Raw genomic sequence first — 22,203 nt, forward strand, 5'->3', positions numbered from 1 at the left:
GTGCTGGTGGATAATATGAGGGACTGTTGGGTATAGGTTTGGTGGTGATGGAAAGTCGTCTGTTGCAAGCAAGCTGAGGGTAGAGCTGGTGTTTTGTATGAACAGGGTGTGTGTTTTTTAAGCATTTAACCCCTTCCCTGCATACCCTTTTCTTGGCTATTTGGGAAAGTTCACGCTTAGGCCCCCAGAGGTTTTTGTCCACATAAGCTATCCATGCCATCTTTGCGTCCTTTTTTCCCAACATCTTGCAGATTCTGAAGGTACCCAGGATTTGTTGACTCCCTTGGTTGGAGCCAAGAAATTAGCCAAAATACAGCAAAACTTTGGGGGTTTCTTTGAAAAATGGGGAAAAAGTGCTGCAGTAGAAAGCCTCTTTTTTCATCCCTGCAAATTGTTTCAACAAAGGCTTTGCTGTGCTAAAATCACCATCTTCCCATCTTTTATGAACAGGCAGACTAGAATCAGAAAAACAAATCTTTCAGCTCAGTTTTGTCATTTTACTGGGACATACCCATTTTTCCTAGTGTTTGTGTTTTCAGCCTCCTTCCACTTTAATGACAGAAATGGATGTGAAACCAACGATGGATCCTGTAAAGCTATACATATCAGAAAAGTAGACAACATTCTGAATTCAGCAAGGGGCCAGTAGTGTATATTGTTCATGGTTTTCCTATAGAAAGTAACAGTTGAAATAAAAACAATATGGAAACTGTTGAAATAAACAGCCATTTCGGTCTACGTTTTCATCTGGGACTTTTTCAATCTATGGCAGATTTTCTAAAGCAATATACTGTTACGTCTGCTGGACCCTTCTAGTTGTGGGGGTATATAGGGCTTGCCCACCAAGAATCCAAGGTACCCAGACCCAATAAATGAGCTGCACCTTGCAATGGGTTTTCATTGTGTGCCGGATATACAGCAGTTCATTTAGTAAAATATAAAGAGTGGAAAATCGATTAAAAAAAAATCTATGTATTTCCGAAATGGGCACAAGATAAGGAATTTAGTAGTTATTTGCACATATCTGAATTTGGAGGTACCCATATTAGCATGTGAATTACAGGGTATTTCTCAAAATTACTTCTTTCTTACATACTGTCGTAAAGACAATTGATAATAACACTTGTTCTGCTATTCTATGTTCTCCCAAGTCTCCTGATAAGGATAAGTTACTTACCTATAAATCCTAGTTCTCTTCCAGGGGTATCCTCATCAAAGTCATAAACACTGAATGTTCCCGCCCACGTGCGGGGACCCCGGAGCATATACAAACACAAATGTATACATATGAAATATCTATGAAAAATAATATATATGTGTAAACAGCAATGTAGTCTATGTTGAGAAACAGGCAAAAAATGCTTTAATTTTAGAGGGTTTTTTTTTTTTTTTAAACATAAATTAAAATCTTCAATTAAAGGTAAAAACTTTCTGCAGTCAAAGTAGAAGACGTAGAAAGTATAAGCAATCCATTTTAAAAGAGAAAAACTACATTGAAAGTAGAGGAGCATTATTAGCCAATAGACTGCATACAGGTTAACATAGCAGAACCAAAAAATTGGCACCGTGCCTTTAAGACCCTGAGCACCTCCAGTATCCCACCATGCCTCAGGGGTGAGAGTGAGGTGACAGTTGGTTCACAGCCAGGTCAATATTTTTTTTCAGTGATAATGAGAAATAGAATAGACACATGAGTATCGCTGCACTTCTAAAAATCGTGTCCAGGGAGGAGGGTCTGGTAAAAGTATGTACAGATCTCCAGGTGGCAGCTTTGCAAATCTCGGAGATGGGTACGTTCTTAAGAAGGGCTGCAGTCGCCACTTTCCCTCTCGTTGAGTGAGCCTTAGGTCTAGCTGATGATTGTTTGTGAGCCAATTGATAAGTAGTCAAAATACATGAAACTATCCATCTAGAAATAGTTTGTTTTGAAGCAGCTTCCCCTGTCCTCATATGTCCATAGTTAACAAACAGACGATCAGATTGTCTGATTGACCTAGTCTTATCAAGGTAAAATTTGAGCACCCTCTTAAGGTCCAGGGAGTGCAAGGCTTTCTCCGTCGGAGTAACAGGCTTAGGGAAAAACGGAAGAGATATTGTCTGATTAATGTGGAAGTCCGATGCTCTCTGTTATTGTGGAAAACTGTGAAGGGTTCCCTCGAACATAGAGCCTGAATTTCGCTGACCCTTCTAGCAGAGGTAATGGCTACCAGAAAAGCTGTCTTCCCTATAAGGTGTTGTAAAGAAGCTTTGTGGATGGGTTCGAAAGGGGAGGCCATGAGTCTAGACAATACCACATTCAATTAGCATGGCGGTGAGGGTTTCCGAATTGGTGGAAAGACTTTCTTCAAGCCCTCTAAGAAATCCGTAACTACTGGCATAACAAAGAATGATTTCTGAGAGGGTGATTTACGATAAGCTGCAATGTCAGATAAATGTACCTTAATAGAGGAGAACTGCAGTCCTGACCTCGCAAGATGTAACAGGTAAGGCAAAATAACCTCCTCCTGGGCCAACATAGGATTGTGATCGTGCTGCCGGCACCACATGTAGAACCTTTTCCACTTGAACATGTTGGAGCGTTGCGAAGACAGTCTTTTAGACTCCTTTAAAATATTCATACATTCCAGCAAGAGCCCTAGATGTTCATATTGCAGGAATTCAGGAGCCATGCTGTCAAGCTCAGTGAGGGAAGGTTGGGATGTAGAATTTCCCACCCCCCACCCCCCACCCCCCCCCAATCTGTAGCGGAGATCTGGTCTACAGGGCAGTCTCTTGTGCGGTTGCTCTGACTACTGGAGGAGATCTGTGTACCAGTATTGTCGAGGCCATTGTGGGGCTGTGAGTATCATCCTGGCTTTGGATCTGTAAACCTTGTTGATTACAGCAGCATTAGGGGAATCAGTGGAAAAGCGTGGAGAAATATCCCTGACCAGTCTATCAGCAGGGCATGCCCTTGCGTCCCAGGACGGTAGAACCTGGATACGAAGTCTGGACATTTTTTGTTGACGTCGTCTGCAAATAGATCTAATTGAGGCTGACCCCACCATTGGAAGATGTCTGCTACAACCTGGTCGTGAAGGACCCAGTCGTAGGGAGTCTATTAAACTTCGGCTTAGGAAATCTGCTTCTGAGTTTTGCTGTCCCGGGTGATGGACCGCTGTGAGGGACATTACCCTCAGTATTAGCCAGTGCCAGATGGTTTGAGATTCCCGAGACAGGGCACGAGATCTCGTGCCCCCTTGCTTGTTTAGATAATACATTGAAGTTGTATTGTCTGTCTGGACCAGAAGGGATTTTCCTTTGATCGATGGGGCAAACGATTTGAGAGCAAGGTGAACTGCGCTCAGTTCCAGTAGGTTGATGTGGTAACTCTGTTCCTTGCTGCACCATAGGCCCTGAGTTTGGAGGGGGCCAAGGTGAGCTCCCCAGCCCTGTAGTGATGCATCAGTTACCAGGGTGTCGGAAGGAGTGGACTAGTGAAAAGGAGCCCCCACCAACAGGTGATGTCTGCGCATCCACCATTGTAATGTTGCTAGAGCCCCAGTTGAAAGAGCTATTCTGTCCTCCCATTGGGCTGTGTGTTGATTCCACTGATCCTCTGGAGCCTCTTGAAGAGGCCTCATATGTAGCCTGGCGTTCGGGACAATGAAAATGCAGGAGGCCATGGAGCCCAACAGAGATGCTACCTGGCGGACCGTAGGTCTGAGAGTGCGGAGAAGAGTGTGACACTTCTTCATTATTGATGATAGTCGTTCCTCCGAAGGATACACTCTTTCTAGTTTGGTGTCTAGTATTGCCCCCAGATAATGGAGGGTCTGAGTTGGAATGAGAGTGGACTTCTGGAAATTAACCTGCAAACCCAGAGAGATGAGTGTTCAGAACCAGGTTGAGATGGTTTACAGCCTGCTGTGCGGTGGTAGCTTTGAGGAGCTAGTCGTCTAGGTATGGATAAATAAATATATTCTGTTTTCTCAAGTGCACCGCTATCGTTTCCACACATTTGGAAAATATCAGAGGGGCTGATTTTAGGCCGAAGGGCATCACTTTGAACTGGTAGTGTTGTGATGCCACTACGAACCAAAGACATTTCCGATGTTTGGGTACGATTGGAAGGTGAAAGTACACATCCTGTAGATCTATCGAGCACATCCAGTCTCCTCGATGTAGCTGAGGGAAAATCTGATTGAAGGGCCAGCATTCTGAATTTTTCTTTTCAGATGTATTTGTTAAGATGTCTCAGATCTAGAATGGGTCTGAAGACCCCTTCTTGGCCTTTCTTCTTCACCAGAAAATATCGGGAATACACTCTTTTTCGTCGTTGAGCAAGTGGAACCTTTTCTATCGCTCTTTTCTGCAACAGGATGCAAACTTCTTTTCGCAGTACCAAGTAATGAGCAGGCGCTGACCTCGTTGGCGGCAGAGAAGGTGGAGGAGATTTGAATTGAAGAGAGTAACCATTCTCTACAATGTTTAACATCCATTTGTCTATTGTAACGGTGTGCCACTCGTGAGTGTAATTGGTAATACTTCCTCCCACTGGAGTAGTGGACAGGGTTAGGGAAAGCAAATCCTCATTGTTTTCCCGCTGCCTTGGGAGTAGACTGATTTGATCTACTTGGGGCACGGTCTTTCGCAGTTTTGCGTGTTTGAAAGAAAGGCCACCCCTGCTTTTGTTGAGGCCTCTGGGACCTGCTGAAAGGGACGCTTGTTATGAGGCCAGTACCTCCTTCTATATTCTCTTCACCTATCCAGGCCCACCGCCTTCATAGTGTCTACCTCCGATTTCATCCTCGCCATCTCATCGTCAGTGTGGGATCCAAATAATGAGGTTCCATTAAACGGAAGGTTCAAGATGCGGTGCTGTGCCTCCTGCTTCAATCCTGTGAGGCGCAGCCATGAGGACCTCCTTGCACAAATGCCATGTACGTAGCCATGAGCCTCCAAATCCGCGCCATCTGCGGCAGCACTAATCACTTGGTTGGATATTAAACAACCCCCCTTCCAGGATTTCCTGAAAATCTTGCCTGTCTTCCCAAGGCAATTTTTCAACGAGCCTGTTCAGAGAGTCCCACAAGGAACTGTCGTACCTTCACAGAAGCACTGGAGACCTTCATACATGCTGCTGAAATGCCACACCTTTTCCTGCCCAGTGAGTCCAAATGTTTACTCTCCTTTTATGGAGGGACCATAGATGATGACGCCACGGAATGAGTCTTACGGGCAGCAGCCAAAATCAGAGTCCGGAGGAGGATCGACTCTAAGGAACAAAGGATCCTGGTCGGGGCTTTATATTTCTTTAGTATCCGAGCCGGAGCAGAACGAAGGCTAGCCGGAGTAAGAAATGTGTCCATAGCCGGTTGTAAAAGACCAGGAACCAGAGACAGTAATTGCCTGGAAGAGGAACTTTGATATAGGGTCTCAAAGATCACTGACGATGACGTAGTCGGCTCTGGAATTTCTTTGTTCAGTTTTTGGGCCCCTCTGACCAAAACCTCGTTGAAGGTAGTAATGTTGTCAATTGGCGATACTCTTGTTGGAGGGGAGTTAGTCAAGGTAGGTGAGTAGTCTCTTATGGAGGACTCAGATGCCGTAGACCATGAGGGAGACCTTCACCGTCTTTGCCATGATCTAGAGCATCTAGATCTAGACCTTCTCCTGGATCGCGACCTACTTCTTGTGGATGCCCTTGACTGGCTGCGTGGACGTCTAGGAGCAGGCTGGTCAGCAGCAGGTCTTGCACATTCAGATAGAGTTGTTGGTGAGGGCGTACGAGGCAAAGAAGCCGATGATGAATAGAGTCTCGAGTATTGAGAATATGGAGAAGCCGGTTGTAAGGAAATGCCTCCTTGGAATGGTTACCCCCTAACTTTTTTGCCTTTGCTGATGCTAAGTTATGACTTGAAAATGTGCTGGGACCTTGCTAACCAGGCCCCAACACCAGTGTTCTTTCCCTAAGTTGTACCTGTGTCTCCACAATTGGCACAACCCTGGCACTCAGGTAAGTCCCTTGTAACTGGTACCAAGGGCCTTGATGCCAGGGAAAGTCTCTAAGGGCTGCAGCATGTCTTATGCCACCCTCGGGACCCCTCACTCAGCACATACACACTGCCTCACAGCTTGTGTGTGCTAGTGGGGAGAAAATGACTAAGTTGACATGGCACTCCCCTCAGGGTGCCATGCCAACCTCACACTACCTTGGCATAGGTAAGTCACCCCTCTAGCAGGCCTTACAGCCCTAAGGCAGGGTGCACTATACCACAGGTGAGGGCATAAGTGCATGAGCATTATGCCCCTACAATGCCTAAGCAAAACCTTAGACATTGTAATTGCAGGGTAGCCATAAGAGTATATGGTCTGGGAGTTTGTCAAACACAAACTCTACAGTTTCATAATGGCTACACTGAAAACTGGGACGTTTGGCATCAAACTTCTCAGCACAATAAATGCACACTGATGCCAGTGTGCAATGTATTGTAAAATACACCCAGAGGGCATCTTAGAGATGCCCCCTGAATACCTACCCGACTTCTAGTGTAGGCTGACCAGTTCCTGCCACACACTAGACATGTTGCTGGCAACAAGGGGAGAGTGCCTTTGTCACTCTGGCCAGGAACAAAACCTGTACTGGGTGGAGGTGCTTCTCACCTTCCCCTGCAGGAACTGTAACACCTGGCAGTGAGCCTCAAAGGCTCACCCCTTTTGTTACAGCGCCCCAGGGCATCCCAGCTAGTGGAGATCCCCGCCCCTCCGGCCACTGCCCCCACTTTTGGCGGCAAGGCTGGAGGAGATGATGAGAAAAACAAGGAGTCGTCACCCACCAGTCAGGACAGCCCCTAAGGTGTCCTGAGCTGAGGTGACCCCTGCCTTGAGAAATCCTCCATCTTGAGTTTGGAGGATTCCCCCAGTAGGATTAGGGATGTGCCCCCCTCCCCACAGGGAGGAGGCACAAAGAGGGTGTAGCCAGCCTCAAGGACAGTAGCCATTGGCTACTGCCCTACCAGACCTAAACACACCCTAAATTCAGTATTTAGGGGCTCCCCAGATCCCAGAAAATCAGATTCCTGCAACCTGAAAAAAGGACTGCTGACCTACAAGCCTGCAGAGAAGGAGGAAGACGACAACTGATTTGGCCTCAGCCCTACCGGCCTGTCTCCAACTTCGAAAACCTGCTCCAGCGACGCATCCGACAGGGACCAGCGACCTCTGAAGCCTTAGAGGACTGCCCTGGACAACAGGACCAAGAAACTCCTGTGAACAGCGGCCCTGTTCAAAACCAGCTACTTCTTTGCAACAAAGAAGCAACTTCCAAGGACTTCACGTTTCCCGCCGGAAGCGTGAGACTCTACACTCTGCACCCGACGCCCCCGGCTCGACCTGCAGAAAACCAACACCTCAGGGAGGACTCCCCGGCGACTGCGAGCACGTGAGTAACAAGAGACAAGCGCCCACAGCGATGCCTGCAGAGAGAATCCAGAGGCTCCCCCTGACCGTGACTGCCTGTAACAAGGGACCCGACGCCTGAAAGCAACACTGCACCCGCAGCCCCCAGGACCTGAAGGAACCGAACTTCGACGCAGGAGTGACCCCCAGGCGACCCTCTGCCTTGCCCAGGTGGTGGCTGTACCAAGAAGCCTGCCTGCACCGCTAGAGTGACCCCAGGGTACCTCCATTGAAACCTATACAAAACCCAATGCCTGCTTTGCACACTGCTCTTGGCCGCCCCTGGGCCGCTGAGGATGTGTTTTGTGTGCCTACTTGTGTCCCCATCCCAGTGCTCTACAAAACCCCCCTGGTCTGCCCCCCGAGGACGCAGGAACTTACCTGCTGGCAGACTGGAACCGGAGCACCCCTGTTCTCCATAGACGCCTATGTGTTTTGGGCACCTCTTGGACCTCTGCACCTGACCAGCCCTGAGCTGCTGGTGTGGTAACTTTGGGGTTGCCTTGAACCCCCAACGGTGGGCTGCCTATGCCCCAGGACTGAGACTTGTAAGTGTTTTACTTACCTCCTATTCTAACCTTTATTTCCTCCCCCAGTAACTGTTGATTTTTGCATTACGTGACCACTTTGAAAATAGCATATTGCCATTTTTACAAAGACTGTACATGATATTGTTTTCATTCAAAGTTCCAAAAGTATCTAAGTGAAGTACCTTACATTTAAAGTGTTTGATGTAAATCTTGAACCTGTGGTTCTTAAAATAAACTAAGAAAATATATCTTTCAATATAAAAACCTATTGGCCTGGAGTAAGTCTTTGAGTGTGTGTTCCTCATTTATTGCCTGTGTGTGTGTGTGTGTACAGCAAATGCTTAATACTACCCTCTGATAAGCCTACTGCTCGACCACACTACCACAACATAGAGCATTCGAATTATCTACTTTTGCCACCTTACCTCTAAGGGGAACCCTTGGACTCTGTGCACACTATTTCTTACTTTGAAATAGTAAATACAGAGCCAACTTCCTACACCAGTGTTTTATTCAGGCTTTCTAACCACCTTGGAGACAAATTTATAGGCGATATATGTACTGATGAAGCTCTAGATGCCCCTGAAGAGTCACTCTGAACCGTGACTACTGGGTCTTGGTGGAGAAGGCCAGTCTCAGGATTTGTAGGTGACCTTTGATGGGGGCTGGTATGCAGAGAAACCCATTGCGAGACCGATGTTACAGGAGAAGGTCGTCTCGACGTCGATGGATGTTGTGTTGCCGTTGACAGGGATCCATGGGTTTCTGCCGTTGAGCGAGACCTTCCCGTCTTAGGTCTCGAAGTCGATGCTGCATGCTTCAAGCAGTGATCCGCAGCAGGAATGTGCCTCGACTTTGAATGCCTTGACGTCGAGCGATGTGCAGACGGAGACGAGTGCCTCGACGTCACACGATGAGGGGACCTCGACCTTGTTCTTGAGGTCAGTTTTGACGGCGGATGCCACAACGTCGTCGGATGATGACTAGTCTTTGACGGCGTGTGAGTACTGATGTACCTGCTCAACGTCGATTGGTGTGCAACCGTCGGCGGAGAACTACCCCGATAAGGAGGTAAAAGCTTTGACGTCTTTTCTTTTGACGTTGCTTGCGTTGCCGTCAACGGAGGTGTGCTCTTTCACACCCGGTGATGCGACAATGGAAGGGATGACGTAGACGGTGAACAGACAGGAACCTTCCTACCTGCCGACATCGATCTGTCTCGCTTTTGTGTAGATTCCTTGGAAACTTTCTCCCTTTCATGCAGACCATGCAGTCGAATCATCTCTCTGTCCTTGAGAGTCCTTTTTAGACAGATTCTTGCAATGTCTGCAAGTTTCAGGAGAATTACTCTGAGGCAAACAGACTATGCACACAGAGAATGGGTCTGACTGGGCCTTCTTCTTCTCACAAGAAGGACATTTCACAAACAATGAAGGCATTGTTGTGAGAAAAAACTTCTCTCTCACTCTGGAAAAATGTAGAACCATCGAATAAAACAGAGAAAAACACAGTCTATGTAATTTTTCTGGCCAAATATCCAGAAAAATGAGAGCTCAGTGCTCCAGGATCCTCACAGAAGAAGCCAGAAAAAAGAACTGACCTGGCTGTGAACCAACTGTCACCTCACTCTCACCCCTGAGGCATGGTGGGATATTGGAGGTGCTCGGGGTCTTAAAGACACAGTGCCACTTTTTTGGTTCTGCTGTGTTAACCTGCATGCGGCCTATTGCCTAATAATGCTCCTTTGTTTTCAGTGTAGTTTTTCTCTTTTAAAATGGTTTGCTTATACTTTCTATGCCTTCTACTTTTCTCAACGTAGACTGCATTGCTCTTTACACACGTATATATTATATTTGTATTGCAATTCTCTACTAAAATGTTATTTTTCATAGATATTTCATATGTATACATGTGTGTTTGTATATACTCCGGGGTCCCCGCACGTGGGCAGGAATATTCAGCATTTGTCTATTGATGAGGATCCCCTGGAAGAGAAAAATGGTACCTCACTTGTGTGAGTAGGCCTAATGCCCACGAAAGGAAAAGCCACAAAATGCTACTTGGACACATCATATTTTTCCATTGAAAACTGACTATTTTTTTTTTTATATAGGTGCTTAGTTGTGGAATTTGGGCTCTAGCTCAGCCGGCACCTAGGGAAACCTAGAAAACCTGTACATTTTATAAAACTAGACATCTAGGGGAATCCAGGATGGGGTGACTTGTGAGACTTTCACCATGTTTTGTCACTCAGAATCCTTTGCAAACTGGTCTAAAAAGCTAAATTTCATCACATTTTTGTGATGCAAAGTTCTGGAATCTGAGGAGAGTGTAGGAAAGTACCCTCTTTTTGGCATAAATACCCCCACTTTTTGACTCCTGTCATTCTTTTTTGACTGTGTTCATTAGGATCCTGGTAACCAGGACCCCAGTGACTGTGCTCTCTCCCTCTAAATGTGGTTGTCTAGAACACTGAACACCCCACAATTGGCATACTGGTGCTCCCATGCAAGTCCCTAGTATATGTTACTTACGTACCGAGGGCATTTGGGACACCATGGGTTCCCCATGGGCTGCAGCATGTATTGTGCCACCCATGGGAGCTTATGCAAAATGTGTCTGCAGGCCTGCCATTGCAGGCTGGACCCTTTCACTACAGGTCACTGTAAGTCACCCATATGGTATGCCTTCCTAGCCCAGAGGGCAGGGTGCAGGTTGCAAGTACCTGTGTGTGAGAGCACCCCTGCATGAGCAGAGGTTCCCCTACAAACTGCAGCTGCATTTCTCTGAACATCATAAGTGCAGGGAAGCTATTTTTCCTGTTGTACTGGACACAGGTCACTTACCTGTCCAGCTACATAATAGTAACTCCGAACCTGGGCATGTTTGGTAACAAACAAGTCAGAATTATACCCCAGTACTGTTGCCAGTATTGGTTGTATGATTCTATGCACTCTTGGGGCTCCTTGGAGGACCTCCAGCATTGCTTCTACCCGTCTTCTGGGGTTTTCCAGGTAGCCGTGCTTCTGCTACCCCTCATACAGGTTTCTGCCCTCCTGCTGCTTGACCAGCTCAAGCAGAGGAAGGCAGAAAAAGGATTTTCTTAGGGATAGGGAGGCAACACCCTCTATCTTTCAAAATAGGTGTTATGTGGCTTGGGGGAGGGGTAGCCTCCCCAAACCACTGGTATGCTTTGAAGGGCACATTTGGTGTCCTCCTTGCATAAACCGGTTTGCACTAGTCCAGGGACCCCTGGTCCCTGCTGTGGCACGAAACTGGACAGTGGAAAGGGGAGTGACCACTCCCCTGACCATCACCACCCCAGGGGTGGTGCCCAGAGCTCCTCCAGATGGCCACTTGATTCTGTCATCTTGAATGCACAGCCCCCTCCTGAAAGGTGGTCACCCTGCCTGGTGACCAATTCCCCTTCCTGGGCTATTTAAGATCTCCCTTGCGGGTGGGTCCTCAGATTCGACGTGCAATATTCCAGCAGGACTCATCTGCATCGTTAACTTAATTTTCTGGCCGCGGGGACTGAAACTGGACCCTCCAGGAATAGACAATCTGCTCTCCAGCACTATCTCCGCTATGCAACATTGTTACTCTTGCTCATTCCAGCAACTGCAACATTTCCCTGGCTGTGAATCCTCTGAGTGCGACAAGTCTTCTGACTGCACAAGAAGTAAAACTGCACTTATGACTGGCTCCGTGGATCCTCTCCTCTACAGAACTGTGTTGATCCTGCATCACGGATGAAGATCTGGAGTGGCTCCCCTTGGTCCTCTCTACCAGCTGTCCAACTTGGGAGATAGTAGGCCCTTGCCTCTCCTTGCAGGACATTAACACTGTGCACCATGACTCTTGCAGCTACCAAGGCTTATTAGTTCCTCCTCCAAGGTATCTTCAGGCTCTGTGTAGCCCTGGCCTCCAGCACTCTTTTCTGCAAAGCACAGTCGCTTGCCTGCTATTCCAGCAACGTGGGACTCCTCTCTGAGCGTGCTACTCCTGTGACTGCTGCTTGTGGGTCACCTGTGGGGCCTGCCTCCTCTTCTTGTGACTCTCCCAGCTGCTGAGGCTCACCTCGGACTCCCCTCCTTGGTCGAGTCCCCTGGACCTTGCTGGTCGTCTTCAGCCTTGCAAAACCACCTTCTCTGACTCTTGCATTTGCTAAGGCTTGGTGGTGGCTTTACAGCACCACTGACCGACTGCATTGCGACAGCCTACGTGGGACATCACTTGCATCACTTCTGGAACTCCTTTTCTGCTCCTGTGCTGCACTGCTGACTTTATTCATCCACTGTCGACCTGGTCTTGTTTCCACAGAAGGGTGGGTAGTGGCCCCTGCCACTGCCGGACACACTAACTCAAACTGGACTTTGTACCTTTCTTTTGCGGGTCCTCTTCTGTCAGGATCCACGTTTGGTTTCTTCCAGTCTTGTCTGTGTCTTGCACAGTCCTTTTGCAAAGCTCTCCTGTGGGTTGGGGGGAAAACCAGGAACTTGCCTGCTCCCCTCTACCGATTCCACTTCCTTGGGTGGGGGACCATCTTTCACATTCCACTTACTTAGTGTATGGTTTGGTCTCCCCCTAGGGCCTTCATTTTTTTACTATTATTTTTACTATTTGCTGTTGCTTTCTATGCTAACCACTGACTCCAATATGTACCCAATAGTGTGTTTACTCACCTCCTAGTGAGTGTTGTTTATACAGTATTTTAGTATTTGAGTTACTATAATAAAGTATATTTCTTTTTGTAACACTGTGTAGTTCTTTCATGTGTGTAAGTGCTCTGTGACTGTAGTGGTATTGCATAACCTTTGCATGTCTCCTAGATAAGTCTCTTGGCTGCTCATCTACAGCTACCTCTAGAGAGCCCTGGTTTCCTAGACACTGTCTACATCTCACTAACTAGGTGATAACACAATGGTTGCTCACCACACACCAGGCCAGCTTCCTACAGGGAGACACAAACTTCCTTCCACCCAACATTCCTCCAAGTCTCCCTATAAATATGGTACTTCACTTGTGTGGGTAGGCCTAGGTCCTGCAATAAGAAAGGCCCCAAAGCACAATGTAGACACATCACATTTTTCCATTGAAAAGTGATGCTTTTTTTGCACAGTGCCTAGCTGTGGGTTTTGGGCTGTAGCTCAGCTGGCACCTAGGGAAACCTAGCAAACCTGTACATTAAAAAAAAATAAAAGTAGACACCTAGGGAAATCTAGGATGGGGAGACTTGTGGGGCTCTTACCAGGTTCTGTCACCCAGAATCCTTTGCAAACCTCACATTTTGTCTAAAAACACATTTTCTTCACATTTCAGTGATGCAATGTTCTGGAATTTGAGGGGAGCACCAAACTTCCTTCCACCCAGTATTCCCCAAGTCTCCCGATTTAAAATAAAAAAAATTGTACCTCACTTTTGCGGGTATGCCTAGTGCCTGCAACAGGAAACTGCCCAAAACATATTGTAGAGACATCAAAATTTTAGCTTTAAAAAAAAATCACATTTATATATGGGATCACTGCCCCAGCACAAATTTCCTGCCACCCAGCGTTCCATTCGGTCTCCCGATAAAAATGATACCTCATTTGTGTGGGTGGACCAAATGCCTACGACAGGGAAGGGCCAAAAACTTGAAGATTAAGGGGACAGCAAAGCATGTTGATAAGTGCAGTTCTTTTTAATAGGTTTTTAGGCTGACTCTGTTTTGGACACCAACATTAGTGAGGTATCATTTTTACTTGGAGGCCGAGGGGAAAGCTGGGTAGTGGGAAATTTGGGCCAGCGCAGTGATCCCCCTTGCAAATTTGAGGAAAATGGGATTTTTCTTTTTAGCTAAATTTGAGATTTCTGCCACATTATGTTCACTGAGTGATGATCCATTAAACTAGTGCTGCCTTTGCCACTTCTCATTTTTGCCAAGTAGTTTGGAGTTTTAAAATATTTCTACTATATTTCACTCTTTACCATTTAATTTCAATGTCTCTGTAAACAAGTCCTCCCAGTCCTGTGCATGAGTTGTCTGTTATGGATACCTATTTCCCAGTTCACTATAAAATAGAGGATCAAAGCCTATATGAAGTGTGATCACAGGTAATGGGGTACTAGTTCCCTGAAAGTCTTGGTCATATAGAATGGCCGCATCACAGTGCATTGTCATGCTTTATTTGACTGCACAATGTAGTGCGATGCTCCACGTTTTAAACTGTTAGAGCACAATGCAATGCTTTACTTGGTAATCAGTGGCTCAGTGTATTCCAGTATTAAGTTACACACCAAAAGTATACTTAACATCACTTGATGGATTAGTAATTCATTGCCTAATTTGCCATGTTATGTGTGCTTGAAGGATAGTTGCAACAGCATATATGGCACATTGAGCAGTGTTGGACCTGTACCGAAATGTAATGTACCGCCTCAGATTCCTTGAATATATTGTCCACATAGTCATTGTAATCTTTTATTTGAATGTTGCAGTCACACACTTTAGTATTGGTCTGTGATTGCAGGGTCAGAGATGAAACCAGTGGAAGGAGGAAGGCCTACAATTAGACCACCAGAGCAAATCGCCCCACCTCAGGGACATCTGGAGAAGGAGAGGCAAAAACAAGAACCAAAAACTCCTGTGGCACCAAAAAAGGTAACTGAGGTAGAACTGCTGATATCCCATCACAAGTAAGCATTTCTCTGTTGCAAGGGTTTGTAATGCTTCACCAGAAGAAATCCAGCAGTTTTGTGGCATGATTCTATGCATTCTTCTTAAGACATATTTCAAATATTCTTCAGCATTTATCTATCTCCACCTATATGTTAGATATATTAGATAACACAGGTAGGGAATTCTCTTATGATACATAGAAGGCCTGCGATAAAGTTTAGATTACAAACAAATAGCCTTTCCTTATACTACATTCTGTTGGTTAAGTCTGGAATGCTATATTTTTTTCCACAATGTTTAAAACTGTGTGCATGTGTGAAAAGTGAATGATTTAGACCTGAGACTCCACATATCTCTATATTCTTAGCATGTGTTGGCTACAGTGTTTGTTTTGGACTGTAGAACTTATTTTTCTCAAATACGTCTTCCATTGTTGACGTGAAGTCAAGTCAAGACTCCTTTTTGTGATTGCCATTGGATTTGGAAGGCTTGCACTATGCAACTTAGGCGCCATTGTGGCCTGTAAGCACGATATGGACTCGAAGCAGCTTCTACTCGACATTTCAAGAATCTGGCTTTGCCTCGACTTTGTCAGCCAATGGGTTGGTTTCCGGCGACCTTTGGTTCACCGATCAATGTGGCTTTACCTTGTTTCTCCAGTGTAGGAAGCTGGCTCTAGCTATACCATACCTAAATGAGGTATTGTGTGCACAGAGTCCCGTGGAGCCGCACAGACTTAACAGAGGCTAAAGTAGATTATACTAATGCTCTCTTTTGTGGGATTGTGGTCGAGCAGATAAGCTTATGGGAAGGTAGTACAAAGCATTTGTTCTACCCACACATTCAAAAAATGAGGCACTCACTGACTAACTCTAGGTCAATGTTTTTAAATAGGAAAAATATATTATGTTTATGTTTAATGGCATGTGTAGCTGTAGATACACATGCTTTGCATAGGTTTGCCATCTAGTGTTGGGCTCGGAGTGTTACAAGTTATTTTACAAGATCAAGTGACTCCTCCTCTCGGTGATACTAGGCATGGGGATTGAGTCCTTTGTTAGATTGTTTTCTCTTCGCAGTCTGGTTCGGACGTGTTTCTTTTCTTTCCGGTTGATCTCGGTTCAGGCCTTCTAAACTGATTATACCTTTCTGTAATACTGTCGATATTGTCTCGATTGTGTTTTCTATCTGTAGTTGATCCAATTAAATTTTTGGGGTTGCTTTAATGTTGGGCTGAAGGAACAAACTCCATTTCGATTCTGTTCTCGGTGTAACGCCAAGTTCCCATACACCTACCATCATTTGGTGTTTATCTCCCAACCACTGAGAGGAGACTGCAGATCATTTAGATCTAAGAAGATTCTCAGGGACTGAAACAGCGTCCAAGTCCGCAGAAGATACACCTGATATTTTTAGTGAGGAACACGGGCAGGAGGAGGAAGAACAGTGTATGGCGCTTTCCATCAGAGTCTATGATTCCAAACATGACTCCAATGTGCACAGTCACTCCATACCTCCGGTGCAGTACGTGAGTACACCTGCCCTGTCACACCACCCAAAGGCAGCAAAAACGTCTCCAGCCCTGGTCCTCTGTCCTCCACTGCCTTCGGACCATGGTCGGACCTGAAAAACAAGTCCAGATGACCAACCTTCGGGTTCGGCACCGAGAATAAAGACCAAAGTGTTCGACACCAACAAAACAGACTGTTCCAGCTGTCTTGGTACCGAGCTGAAAAGTAGACACATCAAATCAAATTCGGAGCCGATAAAACATTTATCCATTTCGGAGCCGACACCTTCAGTTCGAGTAAAACACTCGGTGACTAAACTTTCGCAGCCAAATCTACAAGTAGTAAACCTTCTACTTCCACAAAAGAAACCTCAGACATACAACCAGATGTTCAGGCTTTAAACCTGAGAAACAGCAAGCTGTCTTAAACATGCCCTTTGATAAGGAACATCTTTTCAGCCCGAAGTGGACACAACTAAAGAAAAGTTGAAGAAAAATTCTGACTCTGCTAAAGCGATGGGTGCATTATACACTACACCTGCTAGAGGGAGCTTTCGTAGGCCACAATTTAGAGGTGGCTTCAAGCCAGCAGCCTCAAAAACAACATCCCCTTCACAGCAAAAACAGACCTCACAACTTTACACAAAAGGTTCACTTTGAGGTTCCTACAGAGCATCCGATAATCGAGGAAGAGGCAGACCATAAACTTCCAGAGGTTCCTCTACTGCAGCTAAACAGTGACTCGCTCACTATTCCCACAGCCCACACATCTCCTGTGGGAGGAAGACTGGTAAGACATCACTACAGACCAATGGGTTCTTGTCTGGAACTCATTACTATTTCACCAAACATTCGCCCTCGTTCACACACTTACCTAGGACCATCTCAATCTACTGAAAGAGGAGGTACAATCACTACTACTCAGAAGACCCATAGAGTTAGTACCCATATCCAAACAGGGATCAGGAGTACATTTATTATTCTTTCTAATACCAAAAAAAGGACGGCATATTAATGCTAATTCTAGATCTCAGGCCTCTCAATCTGTACATTCTCTCAGAATGCTTTCATATGGTCACTCTACAGGATGTTATTCCCTTATTACAAAAGGAGATTACATGACAACATTAGATATCAAGGATGCATATTTCCACACTCCCATACATCAAGCACATTGCAAATACATAAGATTTGTCATAGCAGGAAAGCACTATCAATTCAAAGTACTACCATTCGGAGTAACAACAGCACCAAGGATGTTTACCAAATGTTTGGCAGTAGTTGCAGCATTCCTCAAAAGACAACACAAAAATTGTCTTCCCATATCTAGACGACTGGCTAATAAAGACAAGTACAAGCCAAGTCTGTCAACAACACACTCAGTAAACAATAGATCTCCTACACAGTTTGGGTTTCATGATCAATTACCTCAAATCCCTCCTACAACCATTGCCAGTAAAGGCTTAATATCTCAACTACAACACAACCACACTTATGTAGTGGAGTTAGTGATGAAGGTATTAGGAATGATGGTTTCATGTATAGCCATAGTTCCAAATGCAAGACTGCACATGCAGCCTCTGCAGCAGCGCCTCTCACAACAGTGGTCTCAGTCACATGGTCATCTTCAGTATCTAGTGTTGTTGGACCGCCAGACTTACAGCTCTCTGCAGTGGTGGAACCACACCAATCTATCAAAAGGTTGGCCCTTTCAGGACCCTGTGCCTCGAACCACCAACACAACAGATGCATCATAGACTGGTTGGGGAACAATCTCACCATACAAGGGGACTGGGACTCCAACCAACAAATATACCACATAAAGTACTGGAATTAATAGCAGTATTCCTAGCACTCAAAGCTTTTCTGACACAAATTGCACACAAGGTAGTGTTAATACGCACAGACAATATGACAATGTATTATCTGCGAAAAGGGGGGTAAGGGGCAGATCCCAATTATCCCTCTTAGCCCAGTCAATTTGGAGACGGGTGATTCACAATCACATTCAAATAGTGGCAGAGTATCTCCCAGGAATGGACAATCAATTAGCCGGCCAGTTAAGCAGGAAGCAGCATCAAGTCCACAAAAGGGTAATTTACCTGAAAGTAATTCAGAAATAATTTCAAATGTGGGGAATTCCAGACATAGACCTACTCGTCTAAAAAAAAAAACTCAAAATGCCAGAGCTTTACATCCGGGTACCCACAATCCAAGGGCAATGCTGTATGGATGAACTGGTCAGGGATATTTGCTTATGCTTTTCTGCCTCTCCCACTCATTCCATTTCTGGCAAAGAAAATGAGACAATGCTAGATCTCTCTGTGGTACCTCATCACAAGCTACCAAACAGACCAGATTTGTTGACCTAAAACCGAGGTCAAATCAGACACCCCAATCCCAGCACTCTGTCTTGTGATATGGCTCCTGAAGTCATAGAGTTGGGTTACCTACAACTTCCATCTGAATGTATGAATATTCTAAAAGAGGCACGCAGACCCACAACTCGACAGTGTTATGCTGCTAAATGGAAACATTTTGTGTACTATTGTCAACCTAAAAATATTGACCCACTTAAGGCTTCAGTACAAGATATTGTATGTCATTTGTTACACTTACAGAAACTGAATCTGGCATATTCCTCTATTAGGCTTCATTTAGCAGCTATAGCAGTTTATCTTCAAAACAGACAGCATATTTCCCTATTTAGAATTCAGCTTTTATGGAGGGACTTAAAAGAATAATCCCACCTAGTGTTCCTTTAGCTCCTGCATAGAATTTAAAGATTTGACTCATCTGACGTATGGGCCTACCATTTGAAACCATGCATTCTTGTACCCCACAGTTTTTATCATGGAAGGTTGTTTTTTTAGTAGCAAAAACTTCTTTAAGAAGAGTTAGTGAAATTCAAGTTTACACTTTAGAAGAACCGTTCTTTCAGATTCATAAAGACAGATTAGTTCCTAGGACAAATCCAAAATTCCTACCAAAGGTAAGTTCACCTTTTCATGTCAATCAGTGGATTTGCCAGTCTTCTTTCCAGCGCCAGATTCAGTAGCTGAAACAGCTCTACACACCCTTGATGTTAAAAGAGCTCTCGTGTACCAGACAGACAGAACAAAAGATTTTAGAAAGTCAAAACAACTTATGTAGCACTTTCAGAACCTTATAAGGGTAATCCTAATTCAATAAATGGATTAGTCAGATGGACAGTGAAATGTATTCAGACTTTTTATTTTAAAGCTGAAAGACCGTTACCAGTAGCTTCTAAAGCTCATTCCACTAGAAAAAAGGAGCTTCAGTGACATTCTTAGGCAACACACCAATAGCGGACATATGTAAAGCTGCTACCAAAGGATCTTAGTTGCAGGTAGGTACAGTTGTAGGTTTGTATCAAGCTTATATATCTAATGCACTTTATTTAGGTTTTCCCGATAAAACATTTTAGAAGTATCACTTTTCAATTTAAAAAATAAACACTTAGTACAATTTCTCATAGGAACCAATTCAGTTCTAGGGGAGGAAAAGTGTTAGCACAGTTTACAGGTAAGTACTCGACTTACAATCCCAGTGTTCTGGGTTTAGGATGCCCACAGGTCAGGTTTCAAGTTGACCCCAGAAGTGCATCACCAGCAACATACGGTCAGCCGGGTGCATAGGTCAAAGTTGATATCGGGTTTTTAATGGAATCTCTGGAGTCTGGGGGCACTCTGAAAGAAACGGTTTGCAGGTAAGTACCTGCGACTTCAGGACACAGACCTGGGGGGGTTTAGATGAGCGGTGGGGGAGGGGGGCAGGGCACAGGTCAGCAGCAAACACACACCCTCCGCAGCACAAGAATGGCAGGGTTCAAACACAGTGTTGGGTGCCCAATGCTTTTCAATGGGGGAACCCTGGAGGGGTGAGGGTGGGGTGGGGGGGGGGTGTCGCAAAGATGTTGCAGACTGGGTGCAGGGAGTCGGTTGTGGAAAACCAAAGGCTGGAACAACAGGAGAGGTGCCCAGTGGACGTTGCTGGGCCGTCGGTCGGATTCCCCAAGGTCAGGGGTCTGCAGGGGTACCTTTAGATGTCAGGAATCGTCATTGGATCTGGTTGCGGTCAAGGTGGTCCTCCGGATTTAGGCTGCAGGGGTCTTCGTGTTGGCCAGGAGGGGTCAAGCCACTGAGGACTCAAGGTTGGAATCGCCTATCCACCTGCTCTGGACCGGTGGACCACTTGGACTCGGGCCGTCTGGTGCGGAGTGGGCAGAGCTTGCGGATGTGGGGCAGTTCTGGAGTCCTTCTTGGTTGTTTCTTGTGGACAGTGCCGCTGTCCTCTGAAGTTCTTGGTCCTCTTGTGGACAGGCAGTCCTCTGAGGGTTTGTATAGTTTGCTGGTCCTGCAAGATGCATCGCCTATTTTTTAGCAGGAGTCTTGAAGCTGCAGACAGGCTGGTAGGGCTGGGGACAAAGTCAGTTGTCATCTGGAGTCTTCACTGCTTGGATAGGTTCTTTAGTCCTTCTTCTTGAGATCGCCAGGAATCTGAATAGCAAGGTTCAGGGGTGCCCCTAAATATTAGATTTAAGGGGCCTTAACAGAGTCCAGTAGCCATCTCTACTGACCCTCAGGGTGGCTACACCCTTCCTGTGCCCACTCCCTTTTGGGAGTTTGGCACATTCCTAACCCTATTGGTCCCTATCCTCCAAAACAAGGTGGAGGATTCTGCAAGGACCGGGTCACCTCAGCTCTGGACACCTTAGGGGTGGTCACCCCTCCCTGTTTTACCTAATTGTCTTGCTTGACCTGCCACCAAAAATGGGGCTTGGTCCAGGGGGATGGACATCTCCACTAGCTGGAGTGCCCTGGGCCACTGTAACAAGAGGCCTGAGCCTTTGAGGCTCACCGCCAAGAGTTACAGTTCCTACAGGGGGGAGGTGTGAAGCACCTCCACCTAGAGCAGGCTTTGTTCCTGACCCCAGAGAGCGCGCCGTGGCGACAGGCGGCAGTTACAGCCAAAGTTACGAGTGTGCACAGAGTCCAGGGTTTCCTAAGGAGCTTGACAGAGGCAATAATAGATAATACTAATGCTCTATTTGTGGTAGTGTGGTCGAGCAGTCAACCCCAAACACCAGGACCAGCAACACAGGGCCGGTCAGGTGCAGAGGTGAAAGAGGAGCCACAATAACATGGGCGCCTATGGAGACGGGGGTGCTCCGGTTCCAGTCTGCTGGCAGGTAAGAACCTGCATCCTCAGGGAGCAGACCAAGAGGGTTTAGTAGAGCACTGGGGTGAGGGTGGGGAGGGGGATGGGGGGGGGGCCCAGTAGGCACACAAAACACACCCTCAGCGGCACAGGGGCGGTTGGGTGCAGTGGCCAAACAGGGCGTCGGGTTTGCAATAGATTTCAATAGAGGGACCCGGGGGTCACTCAGATGTAGCAGACAGGGCTCGGAGTGGGGGGGGGGAGGCTTCTCAGGCCAGCCACCGACTGGGCAAGGGTGAGTTCTGTCTTCTGGTCACTGCTGCACTGGTAGTCGGTTCCTCACTGGCCTGGAGGCTGCAGGTGCAGTGCTTCTCCAGGCGTCAGATATCTTCGTCCCAGGCAGTCGTGGTCAGGGGAATCCTCAGGATTCCCTCTGCAGGCATTGTCGTGGGAGTGCAGAGAGGTCAGCCCTGGGTGGACATGTTGTCGGAGTTACCTAGGGATCCTCTTTATAGTTGGTTTCTCTGGACACGGGTCGGGGGCATCGGGTGCAGAGTTGTTGGACTCAAACTTCTGGAGTGAGGTGAGAGTCCCTTTAAAGATGGTTTCTTTGTCTTCTTTTTGGACAGGTCCGCTGTCCATGGGAGTTTGTTGGTCCTCGGTGATGCAGGCAGTCCACTGGAGGCTTTTCAGGGGTCGCTGGTCCTGTAGAACGCATTGCTTCTTTTCTTGCAGCTTTTCGCAGCAGGAGATGGGCCTGCAGGGCTTGGGCCTAGTCAGTTGTTGTCTCCTCTTCTCTGCTGGGATTTCAGCTCAGCAGTCTTTCTTTCTTGAAGTCGCCAGGAATCTGATGATCTGGGTTCAGGGTCGCCCCTAAATAA

At 46.4% G+C, this 22,203-nt stretch overlaps 1 protein-coding gene across 5 annotated transcripts in view; it reads left to right on the plus strand.

The window, feature by feature from the left end:
* BRD4 (bromodomain containing 4) overlaps positions 1-22,203 on the plus strand; it is a 1,024,368-nt gene that overhangs the window by 948,851 nt on the left and 53,314 nt on the right. For all 5 annotated transcript variants that reach the window (XM_069231688.1, XM_069231690.1, XM_069231691.1 and 2 more), the window contains one exon: positions 14,483-14,613. In XM_069231688.1, the coding sequence (XP_069087789.1) occupies positions 14,483-14,613 (131 nt within the window). The remainder of the gene's footprint in view (positions 1-14,482; positions 14,614-22,203) is intronic.

The sequence above is a fragment of the Pleurodeles waltl genome, chromosome 4_2, assembly GCF_031143425.1.
Source record: "Pleurodeles waltl isolate 20211129_DDA chromosome 4_2, aPleWal1.hap1.20221129, whole genome shotgun sequence".
Lineage (NCBI taxonomy): Eukaryota > Metazoa > Chordata > Amphibia > Caudata > Salamandridae > Pleurodeles > Pleurodeles waltl.